We start from the raw sequence: 17528 nt of genomic DNA, 5'->3' as shown, positions 1-17528 counted from the left end.
CAGATCATTAACAAGACAGGTTACAGATACTTAATATGCAGTGAACATCAGCCACCTCCTCCATATGGATGACATCAAGCTGTATGCCAGGAGTGAAAGGGACATCGATTCACTGATCCACGCAATTAAGATCTACAGCAGTGACATCAAAGAATGTCATTCAAACTGGAGAAGTGCAGTTGAATATTATCAAACAGAGGGAAGGTAGTCAGAACTGAGGGGATTGCACTACCAGAAGGCAACATTGCAGACAATGAGGACAGCTACAAATGGGCAAATGGGAACTATAAAGAAGCTGCTAGGAAAGCTGCAAGTACCTGCAGAGAGTAAGGCAAGTTCTGAGGAGTCGCCTGAATGGGAAGAAGAAGAAGATACCCTACTGAGATAATAAGATGGCCAAAGGAGGAGATAGAAGCCGAGGAGGCCGAGGGCTAGTGAGTGTCAGAACCACTATCCAGGATGAGCCATGAGTACATCAGGAAGATGGCCACAAATTATCACGTTTAGTGAGTACCTGAGAAAGAAAAGGAGCAAGAACAGGAACCATCACGGAAGGACAGGCCCCTCAAAAAAATCCTACAAATGGCTGGATGTAGCTGGACTGAACGATAGCACAGATGGGGTGGATAGATAGATGTTAGGTAGAAAGCATTTAGGTGTAGAAAAAAGTGCTTGGATGAAAGGGTGAATGAAGATAAGATAAAATTTAGTGTCATTGTAGGCACAGGCATACAATGGTATTGGAAGAGCTGGTAAGCTTAGTACATACCCCACCACCACCACCCAAAATAAAAAAGAAGAAAAACAGTATGGGAGGGGGACGGTGTCTAGAGCAGCCATCATGTTTATAAGGATGTCAGGGACGATCATATTAAATGTGGAGCTATAGTCAATGAAGAGCATTCTGGCTGAGGTTCCTGGGAGCTCTGGGTGGTTTAGTGTGGAATGGAGGGCAATGGATATGGCATCATCAGTGGATCTGTTTGCTCTGAATGCAAATTTATGGGGGTCAAAGTCAGGAGGAAGGCAAGCTTTGATATGTTGTAACACAAGCCTCTCAAAGCATTTTGTAATCATTGGTGTTAATGCAATAGGCCTGTAGTCACTTAGATGTTTGGCGCGTAAGTTTTTTGGGATGGGGATTAGGTGGCTGTCTTGAGGCAGGGTGGGACTGTGGCGTGTGTCAAGGAAAGGTTGAAGATCGTTGTGAAGACTGCTGACCAGGTGCTGGTCATAAAATTAGAATATCATGAAAAAGTTGATTTATTTCAGTAATTCCATTCAAAAAGTGAAACTTGTATATTATATTCAGTCATTACACACAGACTGATATATTTCAAATGTTTGTTTCTTTTAATTTTGATGATTATAACTGACAACTAATGAAAACCCCAAATTCAGTATCTCAAAAAATTAGAATATTACTTAAGACCAATACAAAAAAAGGATTTTTAGAAATGTTGGCCAACAGAAAAGTATGAGTATACAAAGTATGAGCATGTACAGCACTCAGTACTTAGTTGAGGCTCCTTTTCCCTGGATTACTGCAGTAATGCGGCGTGGCATGGAGTCGATCAGTCTGTGGCACTGCTCAGGTGTTATGAGAGCCCAGGTTGCTCTGATAGTGGCCTTCAGCTCTTCTGAATTGTTGGGTCTGGTGTATCACATCTTCCTCTTCACAATAGCCCATAGATTTTCTATGGGGTTAAAGGTCAGGTGAGTTTGCTGGCCAATGAAGAACAGGGATACCATGGTCCTTAAAGCAGGTACTGGTAGCTTTGGCACTGTGTGCAGGTGCCAAGTCCTGTTGGAAAATGAAATCTGCATCGCCATAAAGTTGGTCAGCAGCAGGAAGCTTGAAGTGCTCTAAAACTTCCTGGTAGACGGCCGCGTTGACCTTGGACCTCAGAAAACACAGTGGACCAACACCAGCAGATGACATGGCACCCCAAACCATCACTGACTGTGGAAACTTTACACTGGACCTCAGCCAGCGTGGATTCTGTGCCTCTCCTCTCTTCCTCCAGACTCTGGGACCTTGATTTCCAAAGGAAATGCAACATTGACTTTGATCAGAGAACATAACTTTGGAGCACTCAGCAGCAGTCCAGTCCTTTTTGTCTTTACTCCAGGCGAGACGCTTCTGACACCGTCTCTGTTCAAGAGTGGCTCGACACGAGGACTGTGACAGCTGAAACCATGTCTGCATACGTCTGTGTGTGGTGGTTCTTGAAGCTCTGACTCCAGCTGCAGTCCACTCTTTGTGAATCTCCCCCACATTTTTGAATGGGTTTTGTTTCACAATCCTCTCCAGGGTGCAGTTATCCCTGTTGTTGTACACTTTTTTCTACCACATCTTTTCCTTCCCTTCGCCTCTCTATTAATGTGCTTGGACACAGAGCTCTGTGAACAGCAGCCTCTTTACCAATGACCTTTTTTGTCTTCCTCTCCTTGTGGAAGGTGTCAAAGGTCATCTTTTGGACAACTGTCAACTCAGCAGTCTTCCCCATGATTGTGTAGCCTACAGATCTAGACTGAGAGACCATTTAAAGGCCTTTGCAGGTGTTTGGAGTTAATTAGCTGATTAGAGTGCGGCACCAGGTGTCTTCAATATTGAACCTTTTCACAATATTCTAATTTTCTGAGATACTGAATTTGGGGTTTTCATTAGTTGTCAGTTATAATCATCAAAATTAAAAGAAAAAAACATTTAAAATATATCCGTCTGTGTGTAATCAATGAATATAATATACAAGTTTCACTTTTTGAATGGATTTACTGAAATAAATCAAATTTTTCATGATGTTCTAATTTTATGACCAGCACCTGTATACAAAATACAATACTATTCCCTTTAAAATAAATACTGCCCAGAGACTAAGCTGACTGGGCAGAGGTTTGCACTCTCTGAGTGCTTCTTGTTTGTTTTGTTTTGTTTTTGGAACTTAAAAATCACACTGTAATGCAAAGGCTATTACAGAAGCCCAACACCCCTCCCTTCAGCCACAACACATACTTTTGTTGAGTCTTTAAGTGTTTTGATGTGCAGTGCTGCTGCTGAGCCAACAAGTGATACTGGGTGAGCCAAAGTGGAATCTGCCTTCTTTTAAGCCAAGCCGTGTTATGAGAAATATTCCTTGGCATTGTTGCTCTTCATTTGTGCATGCAGGCTTCCAGCAAGTCATGTGTTCCTTTAATCTCCTAGAAAAACAGGTCTTGTATATCAACACAAAGGTGATCATCAACCATAGTGATAGTTTTTAAAGATGACAATAAATAGTATTTCCCAGTCAACAGTCATTAATCTTTACATCTAGTTGAAAATACATTAACTGAGAGGGCTTTTTTATTTCTTTCTTTTGCTTTGTTTGTTTTTTGAACCGTTATCATACTTTGATTTCAGTTCAATTCAGTTTCATCTATTTAGCACCAAATCACAACAAACATTCACCTCAAGGTGCTTTATATTGTAAGGTAAAGGCCCTACAATAATCAGATAAACCCCAACAATCAAATGACCCTTATAAGCAAGCGTCCAGCAACAGTGGGAAAGAAAAACTCCGTTTTAACAAGAAGAAACCTCCAGCAGAACCAGGCTCAGGGAGGGGCAGCAATCTGCTGTGACTGGCTGGGGCTGAAGGGAGTCAAGACCAGAGCCAGAATTGAATAAAACTAATGATAAAATACAGAGTGGTGTATAAACACAGAGAGCGAAAAGAGGCAAATGACACAGAAACACTCTGTGGATCATGGGAAGTCTCCAGCAGCCTAGGCCTTGTGCAGTGTAGTGGGAGGGTTCAGGGTCACCTGATCCAGCCTTAACTATAAGCTTTGTCAAAAAGGAACATTTTAAACCCTTCTTAAAAACAGAGAAGGTGTCTGTCTCCTGATTCCAAAGTGGAAACTTGTTCCACAGAAGAGGGCCCTGATAGCTGAAGGCTCTGCCTCCTATTGTACTTTTAAATAGGCTAGGAACAGCACTCTAGCTGCAACACTTTGGATCAGCTGAAGGCTTTTCAGTTTTTTTTTTGTTTTTTTTTTCGAGGGAGGGGGGGGGAAGGGGGGGGGGGGCAACATGATAATAATTACAATAGTCCGGTAAAAAAAGTTTTTAAAAAAATGCATGAACTAGTTTTTCAGCATCTCCCTGAGACAGGATGTTTCTAATTTAGAGTTAATGCATAAATGTTAGAAAGCAGTCCTACATATTTTTATGCTATTTTTCTGTTGTCCCTTCCAGAGAGGATTAAGGGAAGCTGACCAAGGCATGCTTTGATGTGGCCCCTGCAAATCATGTGACTACGAGGCCGCCACGTGTATTTGTCTGTTGCGTGGCCTTAGGCTCACTGTGTTTTGTACTGAGTGTCCGAATGTTTCCTGAATGTCTGCAAGAATGACCACCAAAGGTGCTTGATTTTGCAGTGCCATCAATTGCAACAATAAGAGGAAGCCTGCCATTGACCCCAGGACCCCAAACTTTCTTGGGAAAATCTGGTCTTGTTAGATTGAGATGGCATCCATTCCACTTTGGATGGAGCAGTTCTCATTTCTAGCCAAACTTATTGAGGAGATGGTGGGCTGCTCATTGCATCTGCCTCTCTGTATCCCTCCTTCCTCCTCTGGGGTGTGCACGCGGTTGCCGTCGGGATGTGTGGCCTCAGGTCTTCTGAGCTCCTAGTGGGCTGTGGATGGCCTGGGTCCCCTGGGTCCTTCCTTATTCTCCTCTGGGTCGTGGAGGGCAGGGTTGCAGTTTCTTACCTTCATTATTGAGTACATTCCATGACAGAGGCGTATACACACACATTACTGCAAACAGCAAAACTGTGTGTGTGTGTGTGTGTGTGTGTGTGTGTGTGTGTGTGTGTGTGTGTGTGTGTGTGTGTGTGTGTGTGTGTGTATATGTAAAGTAAAAGTAAAGTTAAAAATTTATTTGTATAGCACATTTCAGCGGCAAAGCAAGTGCTTTGCATCATAAGTGTATCAAACAAATGTGCAGTAAAATCATTAAAAGCATTAAAAACATCAATCACAGTAAAGAATCATCACACAAAATCATTAAACCATCCACATGATAATCATCATGGTCAATGTGTAATAAGATATTTTGTTTAGAGCAGCTTTCACCTGGATTTGTTTGTGGACTACTAATTAGAGTTTTCAGTCTTGATTTATATATGTATATGCATATGTATAGATATATGAATGTGTGTATGTATGCATGTATGTATATCTACTTTTCTTTGATTATTTTTTTTTTCCTTTCTCCCCTTTGTTTCTCTCTTTTTTATGCCTCTTTTCTATCCCCTTCCTTGTTGCCTGTCAGACCTGGCATAAATAACTAAATAAAAAAATAAAAACACAAACATTAACAAGAATAGCCTATAGAAAACTTATAGAGCTCTTCATGTAAAAGCAAATGTGTTTGGTACATCACTGCATTCGGATCATCATTCCAAATGCGAAAACTGCCAGACATGACAGGCTTAAAAAAAATAATAATTACTAAACCCCCAAAAACATGAATATCTGAAGTGCAGACCAGGAAGCAGAAATGCAGCTTTGTAAACCTCTCTGCAGTTTCTCTCTTCCTGTCATCCCCAGAACCCCATCCCATAGAGAAAGAGCAGCATATAAACTAAACATATAACAGTATTCCTCTTAAAGCAGATGACCCATAAGCTGGAGAGGAAATGAACCCCCACAAATTTAGAAGATCTTACTCTCAAGCCCTTACTATTCATCAGAAACCCCAGGTTTGTTTTCAGCACTGTAGCCAGGCTGACAAAGAGTCAGAGCTCTGTAGAGCTGAATAATCCTTTAACTTTAACTAGTAATGACTTCATGGATTTCTTCTCAAATAAACTTTTAACTATTAAAGAAAAAACAATTCGACAACCGTCTCAGAGACGTAGCATTACATATAGCTGCTTTCAGTACTACTGATATGTATTTAGACTGTCCCTCTGATTAATGTTTCTGAGTTAACTTCAGTTGTTACTTCTTCATACTGTCAACATGTCTATTAGACCCCATTCCTACTAGACTGCTCAAAGAAGTCCTATCATTAATTAATGTGTCAGTCTTAAATATGATCAATCTATCTCCATTAACGGGCTACGTACCACAGGCCTTCAAGGTGGCACTCATTTTACATTTTTACATAAAAAGTGCTGTCTAAGAGCTAGTACATTTACAAGTGCATGTGTAAAAAAAGAAAAGAAAAGAAAAGGGAAGAAAATAGAAGAAAAGATCAAATTAAGGGGGCAGAGCACTATCAGAAAAGCACAATGGTTCACCAAAAAAAAGAAAACACCCTGAAAACAAACAGCACCTGGAAAAAAAATAAAACTTGGATCCAAAAACCAACATTCCTGTTTTGTGTGTGAGTGAGAAGCGTGGGAGTGTGAATGTCTGAGTCTTTGTCATGAAGCTATAAACAATGCGCACAGGTGCCTGAGAACCACCTGACTTCTTTAATCTCCTCAGTAAAGTCTGTACTGAGGTTCTGTATATTCACACAACACACAAAGGTATTCATCAACTATGGCGACAGCCTTTATGGATGGCAAAAGTAAATATGCAAAGACAACAATTCTTGATCTTCACATCAAGTTGAAAATACAGTACTGATGGGCTTTTTCTTTGTTTGTGTTGCTTTTAGAGCTTGAATCACACTTTCGTTTCTCGTTGAGTCTTCAGTAGCTTTAATGGCCAATCCTGCTGCTGAGCCAACATGGAAAGTGTGACTTCAGTCTGTAGAACGTGCACTTTTATTAAGCCCAACCCTGTTATAAGAAATATTCTTTGTTACTGTTCTTTGTACATGCAGGTTTAGAGCAATCCATGTTTCTTTAATGTCATCAGTAAAGTATCTACATAAACAGGTCTTGTATATTAACACAAAGAGAATCATCAACGATCGTGATAGTCTCTATAGATGACAAAAGTGAGCATGCAGAGTTTAGCTGAGGGGTTTTTGTTTGTTTCTCTTGGTTTTGGTTTGGTTTTTGTAACTTGAATCATACTTTGCTCTCCTGCTGAGTCTTTCATTGTTTTCCTGTGCAGTGCTGCTGCTGAGCCTACATGTGATGTTGGATTAGTTGTGACTTCAGTCTGTAGAAGCTGTGTTATGAGAAATATTCCTTGGCATTGTTCTTCTACTTTGTTTGCACTTGTAGATTTCCAGCAAGTCTTTATAGATGACAGTTGTCCTAATTATTATTTCTCTTAGCACACTGTGTGCAAGAGATCACTTGTACACTTTGTTATATCTTATATGAAAGATTACATGGACATTTAATATGACAGCATGGAGCTGAACTAGATTGAAAGAGTGCATCCTAGGCCAAAAAATGCCCTCATAATTGTAAATATAATCACTTGAATTGGTTATTTTTATTTTATTTTGTTCTTGCTTGACTTTGCAGAGAAACGGACAAAAGACAATCTCCCCTCAGTGGAAGGAAAGAATGATAAGCCTAGAAAATGTTATTGCTTGCCATCTCTCCTTTGGTACAGAATTTCTTGGGCAACCACAAAGCCACAAACTATGAAGAACTAGTTGACGACATGCTCATATCATTCAAACTCATGGGTTGCAGAATGTCACCTGAAGATTCACTTCCTTCACTCTCATCTTGACTTCTTTCCACCCAATTTGGGCGATGTGAGCGATGAGCATGGTGAAAGGTTCCATCAAGATATCTCTGAAATGGAGACCAGGTACCAGGGGCGCTATAACGTAAACATGATGGGTGACTACTGCTGCTTTCTACAGCGTGAAACTTCTGTGAAGCACAAGCTCAAGTGTTTGTCACACGTTTCACCTGTTTAGGCAGACTAACTGTGGACTGCATTAGTTTGAGATTCCTCATATGATTGATTTTGGTATCTGTGTCTTTTTTTCACCAGTTGTACGTTCATGGTGAACTTTTCTATAAAAAAAAAAAAAATCATTGCCGTTGAAGCTGGCGATTGCCATTTAGTGGCATAGTTATATAACTCAAGATCCTGATGTGCTAGAGAAATTCTGTTTGCATATTTGGAATCAGCGTACCCACATTCGTAAAGATCAGTCGTTTTTCCTCAGGTAGCAGACAAAAAGTTTTTTTTGTTGACCAGTGTAATCTGTGAAACATGTAAAAAATGTCCCTCATGAATTATATCAGGTCATTTTGAGTGAGAAACATCATTTCAGACACAAGGTAGAAGCTGCACTCACTTTTTGGCAAAGTGACTAACATTTATTTTTTATTTATAAGGGTTAAAAACTGTCATTGACATTGAAAATGTATTTTTAAAGACAAAGCTGGTTCTATAAAGATATTTTAAGTGCCCAAAAAGGACTGGATTTATTATAATGTAGGTACAATAACAGAGTCATAAAGACACTTGCAAAGCAGGTCATTTCTTCATTTTATATAGAAGTCATTCATAAATCCTGTTGACTGCACTCTTTTTACTAATATAAGCAAAGATATTACGCATAAAAGCACATAGAAACATTGGAAATCACTTAATGGCAGACGATCACTTTTTGGCACAACACCGGAATTGTACCATAGTTTCTAAACAATCTGAAACCCATCTCCACAGTGACACCTGCTGGCCAATTTGATTATCGCCACGTCTTGATGATGTTATTCTGTAAAACCATGACAAGAAGGTCCTGTACAATTCCAAACAGTAACAGCTAATATCAGTAATTACAGTCACATTTTTTGAAGAAATCCCAGTTCAAACAAAAAGGTAAGAAAAATACTGAGACTGTTAAAAACAAAGTGCTTCATCAAATACTATTTTCTCGCTGATAGAACTGATAGAACACAAAGCACATTTCATTTATAATTAGGGATGGGAATCGAGAACCGGTTCCCAGTAATTCAGTTCCTTGAAATCGTTAGTCTGCTTGCTTAATGATTCCGCTCATCGATTCCACTAACATGAGGACGCATTTGCGTGATTACGTCACACACGCGCCTTATTTGGTTTGGAATATATTCAACAGAAGCTCAAGATAAAAAGCATTACAAAATTATGTTTTACGTGCAGTCTGTGCACACGCAGCAAGTGCCAAAAAGGCGGAGCCTTTACCGATGAGCGAAAGGAAACGTTTTTTCCGGCGTCCAAAGCAGCAGCGCTTTTTCCTGTAACCACCGTTAAAACCTTTACTTTGAAACAGCTGGAGGTCCTTCATCAATCACCTGATCAGTAAGTGAAGAACAGAGAACTTTGTAGCTGCTCCATCCACCGCTAAAAAAAAAAAAAAACTGTAGTATGGAAGTTAAAATATGCAGATGAATTGTTAATACGGGAAAAGTATTTCTAATCTGATCACTCAATCAATGGAATAATCGATAGGTGCAACCCTATTTGGCTGTACTGCTATACTATACTGTATGAATAATGTAACATTTAGTTGGTGAGCTGCTAGAGTCTGGCTGGCTCAGAGGTTCTCACACACCTTGCAGTTGTATTTTATGTTAAAATATTATTAGTATTAATTTTGAAAGAGGAATTCTTGGGTTTTTTATACCAGTTTTAATTTTGTTCTACTTTACATGTTGTGATGTATGAACCTAGAGATGTCCTACCAATACTTACCACAGGGGGGCAGACCGCCACTAGGGCATACAGGGGTTCTGATAGCAACAGTAGCATAATAAACAAATGAGTGAACCAGCAAGAAGTTGTCCTCCATGCTCTGTGTGTCGAGTAATAATGTTTACTTAGTGACACTATAAGGGAGCAACATAACATAAATTGGCGACGAGTCGTGTATTTCGGAATACTTTTCATCGACTGGCTGTGAAAGTTAAGTCAGCTTTGTGCAAGTTTTTGGACCGAAATGAACACCCGCGTTTTTGGATAGCTAATGTGCTGATCAACTATGAGCCAACCATCATCGGAGGACCCGAGTGCAGCTAGTGTTACATCTGCGGATACAAGGACATCGAGTGCTTCGAGTTCATCTACAGTGCACGTAATCCCAGAAAGAAGTATGATGGCTGGAATATATGGACATATGGACATTTTCGATGAGTCTGGTGAGCAATGGGCAACGTATATTGAACGTTTTGAGCATTACGTGGTGGCTAATGACATTCATGAGGCTAAGAAAGTTTCAGTACTGTTCAGTGTGATGGGACCTAAAACGTATGGACTGCTTCGTAGCTTAGTAGCTCCCGTGGCACCTGGCACAATGACTTACAAACAGGCTGTGACTGTGCTTAAAGATCACTTCACACCGAAACCGCTCGTTATAGCCGAGAGGTTCAGGTTCCACAAGCGAAATCAGGGGGAAGGAGAAACGGTAGCACAGTATGTAGCAGTGCTCAAGAAGCTATCGGAACACTGTGAGTTCGGGGCTTACCTAGAGGACGCTCTGAGGGACAGATTTGTTTGCGGATTGAAACGCGAAGCTGTGCAGAAACGCCTTCTGACTGAGGAAAACCTCACGTTCAAGAAAGCTGTTGAACATGCAGTGTCAGCAGAGACAGCAGCACGCGACGTACAGCAGTTAAGTAATTCCCTGAAAGTAAACGCAGTGTTTTCGCAAGGTGAAAAATGCCGCCGCTGTGGGAAGGGAAATCATAGTGATGATGACTGCTGGTACAAAGACCGCGAATGTCACCAGTGCGGGAGGAAGGGCCACACGAAACGAATGTGCAGGAGTAAATCAAAAAGCAGTCATGAAAGAGAACATAAACACAAAGATATTAAGCCTGAACAGAAAAGCCATGCACACAAACGCAGCGTGAAAGATAGAAAGAAAAAGATCCATCACGTTGAGGCGAATGAAAGTGAAAGTGAAGGAACGAAATCGGATAGTGACAGTGACTTGGGACTGTATGCAGTGTCTCAGAAAGGGAAATATTCACGCATATCAGTAGTGCCAACAGTTAACGGAAAGAAAATGGAGATGGAATTGGATACAGGGGCTGCAGTGTCATTGATTCCTTGGGAACTGTACAAACGAAAGCTGTATAAGTTTCCTCTGCAACCCACTGATATCATACTAAAGACATACACAGGAGAGCCTTTGGCACCAGAAGGAGTTGTTAAAGTGCAAGTGGCATTGAACAAGCAACACGCTGTCTTGCCACTGTATGTGGTGAAGGCGGATGCTCCACCATTATTTGGCAGGGAGTGGCTGAGAGCCATTCAACTAAATTGGAGAGACTTAAAGACTGTACATGCAATTGAGTACAGACAGACAGACAGCTTAGAGACAGTGTTAAAGAGACACTCCGCTGTTTTCTCCGATAAGTTAGGCACCATGAGAGGAGTGAAAGCCAGGCTCACTCTAAGACCAAACAGTGTACCCAAATTCTGCCCACCACGCAATGTGCCATATGCTCTTCGACCGCGAGTGGAAGCTGAGCTGACACGCCTCACTGAGCTTGGCGTCATCTCACCTGTGGCGCATAGTGACTGGGCTACGCCAGTGGTGCCCGTGAACAAGAAGGACGGCGCCGTGAGACTCTGCGGGGACTTCAAAGTCACCATCAACCCAGCTCTCTGCATCGACAAGTACCCAATTCCACGTATTGAGGACTTGTTTGCTTCTCTCGCTGGAGGTCAACGCTTCAGTAAACTGGATCTATCTAATGCATATCTACAGATGGAAGTAGAAGAGAGCTCCAAGAAGTTGCTGACCATCTCAACACAGAAAGGACTGTTCTGCTTCAACCGCTTGCCGTTTGGTGTAGCGTCATCGCCCGCCTTGTTCCAGAAGGCAATGGACCAGGTGCTCCTCGGACTGCCACACACTCACTGCTACCTGGACGACATACTGTCCAGTGGTCCTGACAAGCAGACACACCTGAAAACTCTGGATGCAGTACTCAGCAGGCTAGAGGAATACGGCCTGCACCTCAAGCAAGAGAAATGTCTCTTCTTCCAGGAATCCGTGGAATACCTGGGCCACATCATCAATGCTGCTGGGCTCCACAAGTCACCGGAGAAGGTACGTGCCATCGTGGAAGCACCAGCACCAGGCGATGTAAGTAAACTTCGATCTTTCCTAGGAATGCTTAACTATTATGGACGCTTTATCCCTGATCTGGCCACTGTGCTAAAGCCGTTGAATGAACTGCTGAACAAAGAAAAGAAATGGCAGTGGACGTCAGCCTGTGCATCAGCGTTCCAGAAAGCCAAAGCACTCCTGGTATCACAAGAGGTGCTCACACACTACAACCCTGAGTTGCCTCTCCGTCTCGCTTGCGATGCTTCACCCTATGGGGTCGGAGCTGTTCTCTCGCATGTCATGCCGGATGGCGATGAAAAACCCATCGCCTATGCATCCAGAACTCTCAGCAAAGCAGAACAAAACTACGCTCAGATTGAGAGGGAGGCGTTAGCGATAGTCTTTGGAGTACGCAAGTTCCACCAGTACCTGTATGGCAATACATTCACGCTACTCACTGACCATCGCCCGCTTGCAACCATCTTCAGTCCAGTGAAAAGCACACCATCCATGGCTGCAGCTCGCATGCAACGCTGGGCGCTCATGCTTTCCGCTCACAATTACACCATTGAGTACCGAAAGGGGGCCCTACATGCCAACGCTGATGGACTGTCAAGGTTACCGCTCCCTCATGCCCCCAGTGAGAAACAAGGTGCAGTGGAGGTGTTCTACACGTCACAGTTGGACACATTGCCAGTCAGCAACGCCGAGATCAAGCGTCACACCATGTCGGATTCCACCCAGTCCCGTGTCATGGAAATGGTCACAACTGGTCGTTTTCCAGCTGCAAAGGACGCAGGTGAGCTGTCTCCCTATCTCCAGCGCCGCCATGATCTCACTGTGCAGCACGGATGCCTTATGTGGGGGTTGAGAGTGATTGTGCCACCCAAACTGCGCCCCCGGGTGCTGACAGAGCTACACTCAGCACACCCAGGTGTAGTAAGGATGAAGAGCTTAGCTCGTAGCTACGTTTGGTGGCCCAGCATCGACTCCCAGATCGAGCACCAAGCAAAATCATGCCACTCATGTCAACGAGTGCAGAAAGACCCTGGCCTAGCACCCTTACACCCGTGGATGTGGCCATCCAGTCCTTGGGAACGGATTCATGTGGACTTTGCAGGTCCATTTGAAGGGCACATGTACCTGGTCATAGTGGACGCACACTCCAAATGGCCTGAGGTGCACATCATGGATAGCACCACATCCAGCAAAACCATCCAAGTGCTTAGGGGACTTTTTAGTCGCTATGGCATTCCACACAGTCTTGTAAGCGACAACGGCCCTCAGTTCTGCTCTGAAGAATTCAGCACGTTTCTGAAAGCCAATGGAGTCAAACACATTCGCTCAGCACCATACCACCCTGCCTCCAATGGCTTGGCAGAGCGATTTGTGCAAACCTTCAAGCACGCTCTGAGATCTTCCAGAGGAACTACACCAGTGCAGCAGCGTCTGGATACGTTCCTCCTGACCTACCGTAACACCCCCCATGCAACAACCAAGGAAAGCCCTGCAATGCTGTTCATCGGACGCAAGCTGCGTTCTCGACTGGATTTCCTGAAACCAAGTATGGCTGGAACAGTGCACCAGTCACAAGAGACTCAACAGCAACGACGCCAGCTACACTCTAAACAGAGACAGTTTGAACTTGGTGAGCCAGTGCTCGTGCGTGATTATAGGAGGGGGGAGGATAAGTGGACGCAAGCTGTGGTGATCGAGAAGACCGGACCAGTGTCCTACAAGGTACATGTGGGAACACAAGGGGTCTGGAAGCGTCATGTGGACCAGATGCTGACTCGGCCCGAGTCAGACCCACCAGAGACTGCAGGGAGTTTTCCTGTGAGTTGTCCGCTGTCACTTCCTCAGACAACCACACCTGACCCAAATACACCTCAACAGAAGGAGGATACTGATACAGTGCCACACACACCACATGCACCACCAAAAACACCCAAAACACTCAAGACACCACAGTCCACAGAAATGACACACACAGAACATTCAGAGACAACAGGGACTGTACGACGATATCCTGTGAGGATCACACGTCCGCCGGTACGTTACAGGGATCAGTAAACTTAACAACCACGAAAAAAAAAAAAAAAAAAGAGTTGAACAATGTTGACATTCCAAGATGTAAAAAAAAAAAAAGAAAAGAAAAAGTTGAAGAATGTTTAAGAATGTTTGCTTTTGTAGAATGTTGTTAAATGGTTCTGAGTTTTGATATTTGAAGTGATTATAAGCTGTGACATAACTCTCCTATTTTCTGGTAATGTTGTGGAGAAGTAAAGAAAGAAATAATCTCATGTAGTTTAAAAGGGGATATAATGTCTTACGTTTGTTTACGAAGAAATGTTTTTGTTACTGACAACAAATCTTAGTGGGGAGGAGATATGTGATGTATGAACCTAGAGATGTCCTACCAATACTTACCACAGGGGGGCAGACCGCCACTAGGGCATACAGGGGTTCTGATAGCAACAGTAGCATAATAAACAAATGAGTGAACCAGCAAGAAGTTGTCCTCCATGCTCTGTGTGTCGAGTAATAATGTTTACTTAGTGACACTATAACATAACACATGTAAAAGAGTTAATGCAAACCAACCCATTTGTGGTATATTTTATTCACTAACCCAATCGATAAGAGAATGGATAAGGAATCGAATTGATAAGTGATATCAATAATGGAATGGGAATTGCTAAATTCTTATCAATTCCCATCCCTATTTATAATACTGTAAATATGGTCATTAATTCACAGTATTTGTGTGAACCTGATGAAAAAATAACACAAATATGAATCTAGACGGTTCGGACAAAATGTTGGTGGATGTGCAGTGTTGCCCGATTGGGCCAGATTCTACATTATTTATTTTTTTAGTTGTTGTTATACTTTGAACTTACCCAGTATTACAGTTTGTTTATAGTAATATTTCAGTTTCTCCCATGTTTTTTAAAATAAAATTTAAAAGAAATTCTGAGTGTGCCTGTGATGGGGGGGGGGCTTCAGACCATGGCAGAAAGCTACATGCACCACACAGCAGGCAGAGGGCGCTCATTACCTCCCAAGTGGAGTAGCGCAGTAGGCGCTGCTGCGGCAATCGCTATGGGAGGGGTGCTCGATCAGGGCGCCAAACAGGCTAGGACCGCCACTGTGTTGACCTATAATCTGTGACACGTGTCAAACATATCTCTCATGAATTATATCAGGTCATTTTGAGCGAGAAACAGCTCAAAAGGAAATGAAAACATAACAGAAGCTGCACTCAGTTTTTGGCAAAGTGATTTTTATATATTTGGTTTTTATCAAGGTAAAAACTGTCATTGACATTAAAAATGTCTTTTTAAACACAAATCTGTCTAAGAGGGGTGGAGAAATCACAACAAATATAACATCACAGTTCTATAAAGATATAAAGATAGCCGTGTTTAAGGGCAGCATTTCCTCTACTACTGTCCGACCAACTTCTTCAGCTCTCCGACACTTACTGGTTTGTACCGAAGTCCAGCTTTTGTTGTTTGGGTGCTGGGGGTCTCCTGCATTAGCCGCAGCTCTGCTTCACCACCTGCTGGGACTCGCTCTGTTAGTGTGACTGTGCCGTGCTGTGACTCCAGATGTTTCTTCAAATCTGATGTAGTGTTTTTGAAGCTAAATAGCACTTTGTCACCAGCACAGAGTGCACAACTAACCTTTTTTTTTTTTTTTGTACTTTATTTTTTCATTCAAACTTTTACATAATATAAGGAATCTTATATGAATGCAAACAGGACAGTGTTTGGGGGTTTTAAACAAATGATGAGAGGTACCAAACAATATAAATGTCCATTCAGCAAGGGTTAGGAGAGCGAAAAGGAAAGGAGTAAAGGAGAAAAGAGGAGAAAAAAAAAGAAAAAGGGGAAAGAAAATCAGCTACAAAAGTATTCATCCTTTCCTGAAAGGTATGTGTCCCATTTTTCCCAAAGGGCATCGCCCTTTTCTTTTTGCAGCCTTAGGTTAAAAGTCAGACGTTCCATGCATCGAATGTTATTAACAACTGAAATCCACTGGCTAATGGTGGGTGGGTCCCTACTAAGCCACCGCTTTGTTATGGCTTTTTGCTCACCGTCATAAAGATTTTTAAGAGGTATCTATCACTTTTTGATAATGATGGATCTATACTTCCCAGGTAGAAGGACAGACAGGTGAATTCAATATCATAGCCCAAGATTTCTTTAACAGAGCTGCAAATGCCTTCCCAGAAATATTTAAGAACAGGACAACTCCAGAAGATGTGTGAGTGGCCAGCCGGGCAGTAGCCGCACTCCCGCCAGCATTCAGGTGGAAGGTCAGTCTGTTTAGATTTTTGTATTGGGGTTATAAAGTATCTGACACTGTTTTTCCAGGAGAAGTCTCTCCACACTTGTGAATTTATTGTAGTGTTTTGTGTGTCAATTATAGTGGCCCAATCCTCATATGTGATTATAATGTCCAATTCTTTCTCCCATTTCTCCTAAATATAACTTGTTGAGTGGCCTCATAACTTAATAATGTTTTGGTAAAGTCCTCCAATTATTTTCTTGTTCAGTTTTGATTTATAAGCCTTAATAAACATTTGTGTGATGGTTGAGCTATTCTCTTTAAGAGAACCTTTAATATCTTTAGCGTAGTAATGACGGAGCTGGAGCTGACGATTTAAAGTGTATCTTTCACATATGGTTTTAAAATCAGTAAGCTCAAGATTATCAATTAGAAGGCATATCGTAGTGATCCCTTGCTTCTCCCATTGGGTGAAACTTCTGTCCATTTGAGCTGGCTCAAAGTCAGGATCATGTGCTGGCCACCTCAATACACAAATTTCGTTTTGGAGGTTAAACTGTTTCATGATGTCTAACCAGGTATTTATTGTGAGTTTGATCAAGTGATTCTGGATTTCATGTTTGGCAGCCACTGGGTTGCCTAATAAGCCTAATAATGCCTAATAAGCCTAATAAAAAATATACACCTGTCCCCAAAGTACCCCTTACACTATGACAAATCTGAGAGGCACAGTAAATAATAAATCCTCCTCCAATTAAAGTCTTTGTTACACTGCCTTTTTTTAGACAGAAGCCACCTAATTAGAATTTATCCCCATAATAATTTACATTATCCAAATATAGGTAGTCTGCTGAGTCATATTCCAGAGGATACATAGGCACAGAGTGAGATTAAACATATGAGGTGATATGATGTAATGTGAACATGAACATGAATGAATATGAGGCCTGATGCATAATATAAATGTAAGTATTACAGGCCTCAACCCTTAACTACTAACCAAAAACATACAGTGATCATCAATCCATTGTATATATGACCACTATTATTACTAATAAATGATACTAAAAATGATTACTATAACTATAAAAATGATTACTATATTACTATAACTACTACTACAGTACACGAGTACAGAAGTGTAGTCTGACTTGATATTCACTATAAAAGTAATGAGCAAGTGAACAGCTGCTTGCTTCATAACTTCTGTACTACTAAACCCCAATGAATCCACTAAGCACATTTCAGTCACACACAACTGCAG

The 17528-nt window shown here is 41.8% G+C and overlaps 1 protein-coding gene across 1 annotated transcript; it reads left to right on the top strand.

The window, feature by feature from the left end:
* The first annotated feature begins 10778 nt into the window (after positions 1–10778).
* Positions 10779–16244, top strand: LOC115776420 (uncharacterized protein K02A2.6-like). Its single transcript, XM_030724087.1, has 2 exons — positions 10779–13804; positions 16134–16244. The coding sequence occupies exons 1-2, from the start codon at positions 10916–10918 to the stop codon at positions 16242–16244; spliced, it is 3000 nt and encodes a 999-aa protein (XP_030579947.1). The 5' UTR covers positions 10779–10915.
* Positions 16245–17528: the final 1284 nt, after the last annotated feature.

This window comes from Archocentrus centrarchus, unplaced genomic scaffold (genome assembly GCF_007364275.1).
Source record: "Archocentrus centrarchus isolate MPI-CPG fArcCen1 unplaced genomic scaffold, fArcCen1 scaffold_32_ctg1, whole genome shotgun sequence".
Lineage (NCBI taxonomy): Eukaryota > Metazoa > Chordata > Actinopteri > Cichliformes > Cichlidae > Archocentrus > Archocentrus centrarchus.
Note: the sequence above shows the minus strand (reverse complement) of the source record. Positions and strands in the feature narration are given on the sequence as shown.

Coding starts and splice junctions, on each gene's coding strand:
- LOC115776420 (XM_030724087.1), top strand. CDS start 10,916: ATGGAGATGGAATTGGATACAGGGGCTGCAGTGTCATTGATTCCTTGG. Junction 13,805..16,133: donor AGACTGCAGGGAGTTTTCCT/GTGAGTTGTCCG, acceptor TATACTTCCCAG/GTAGAAGGACAGACAGGTGA.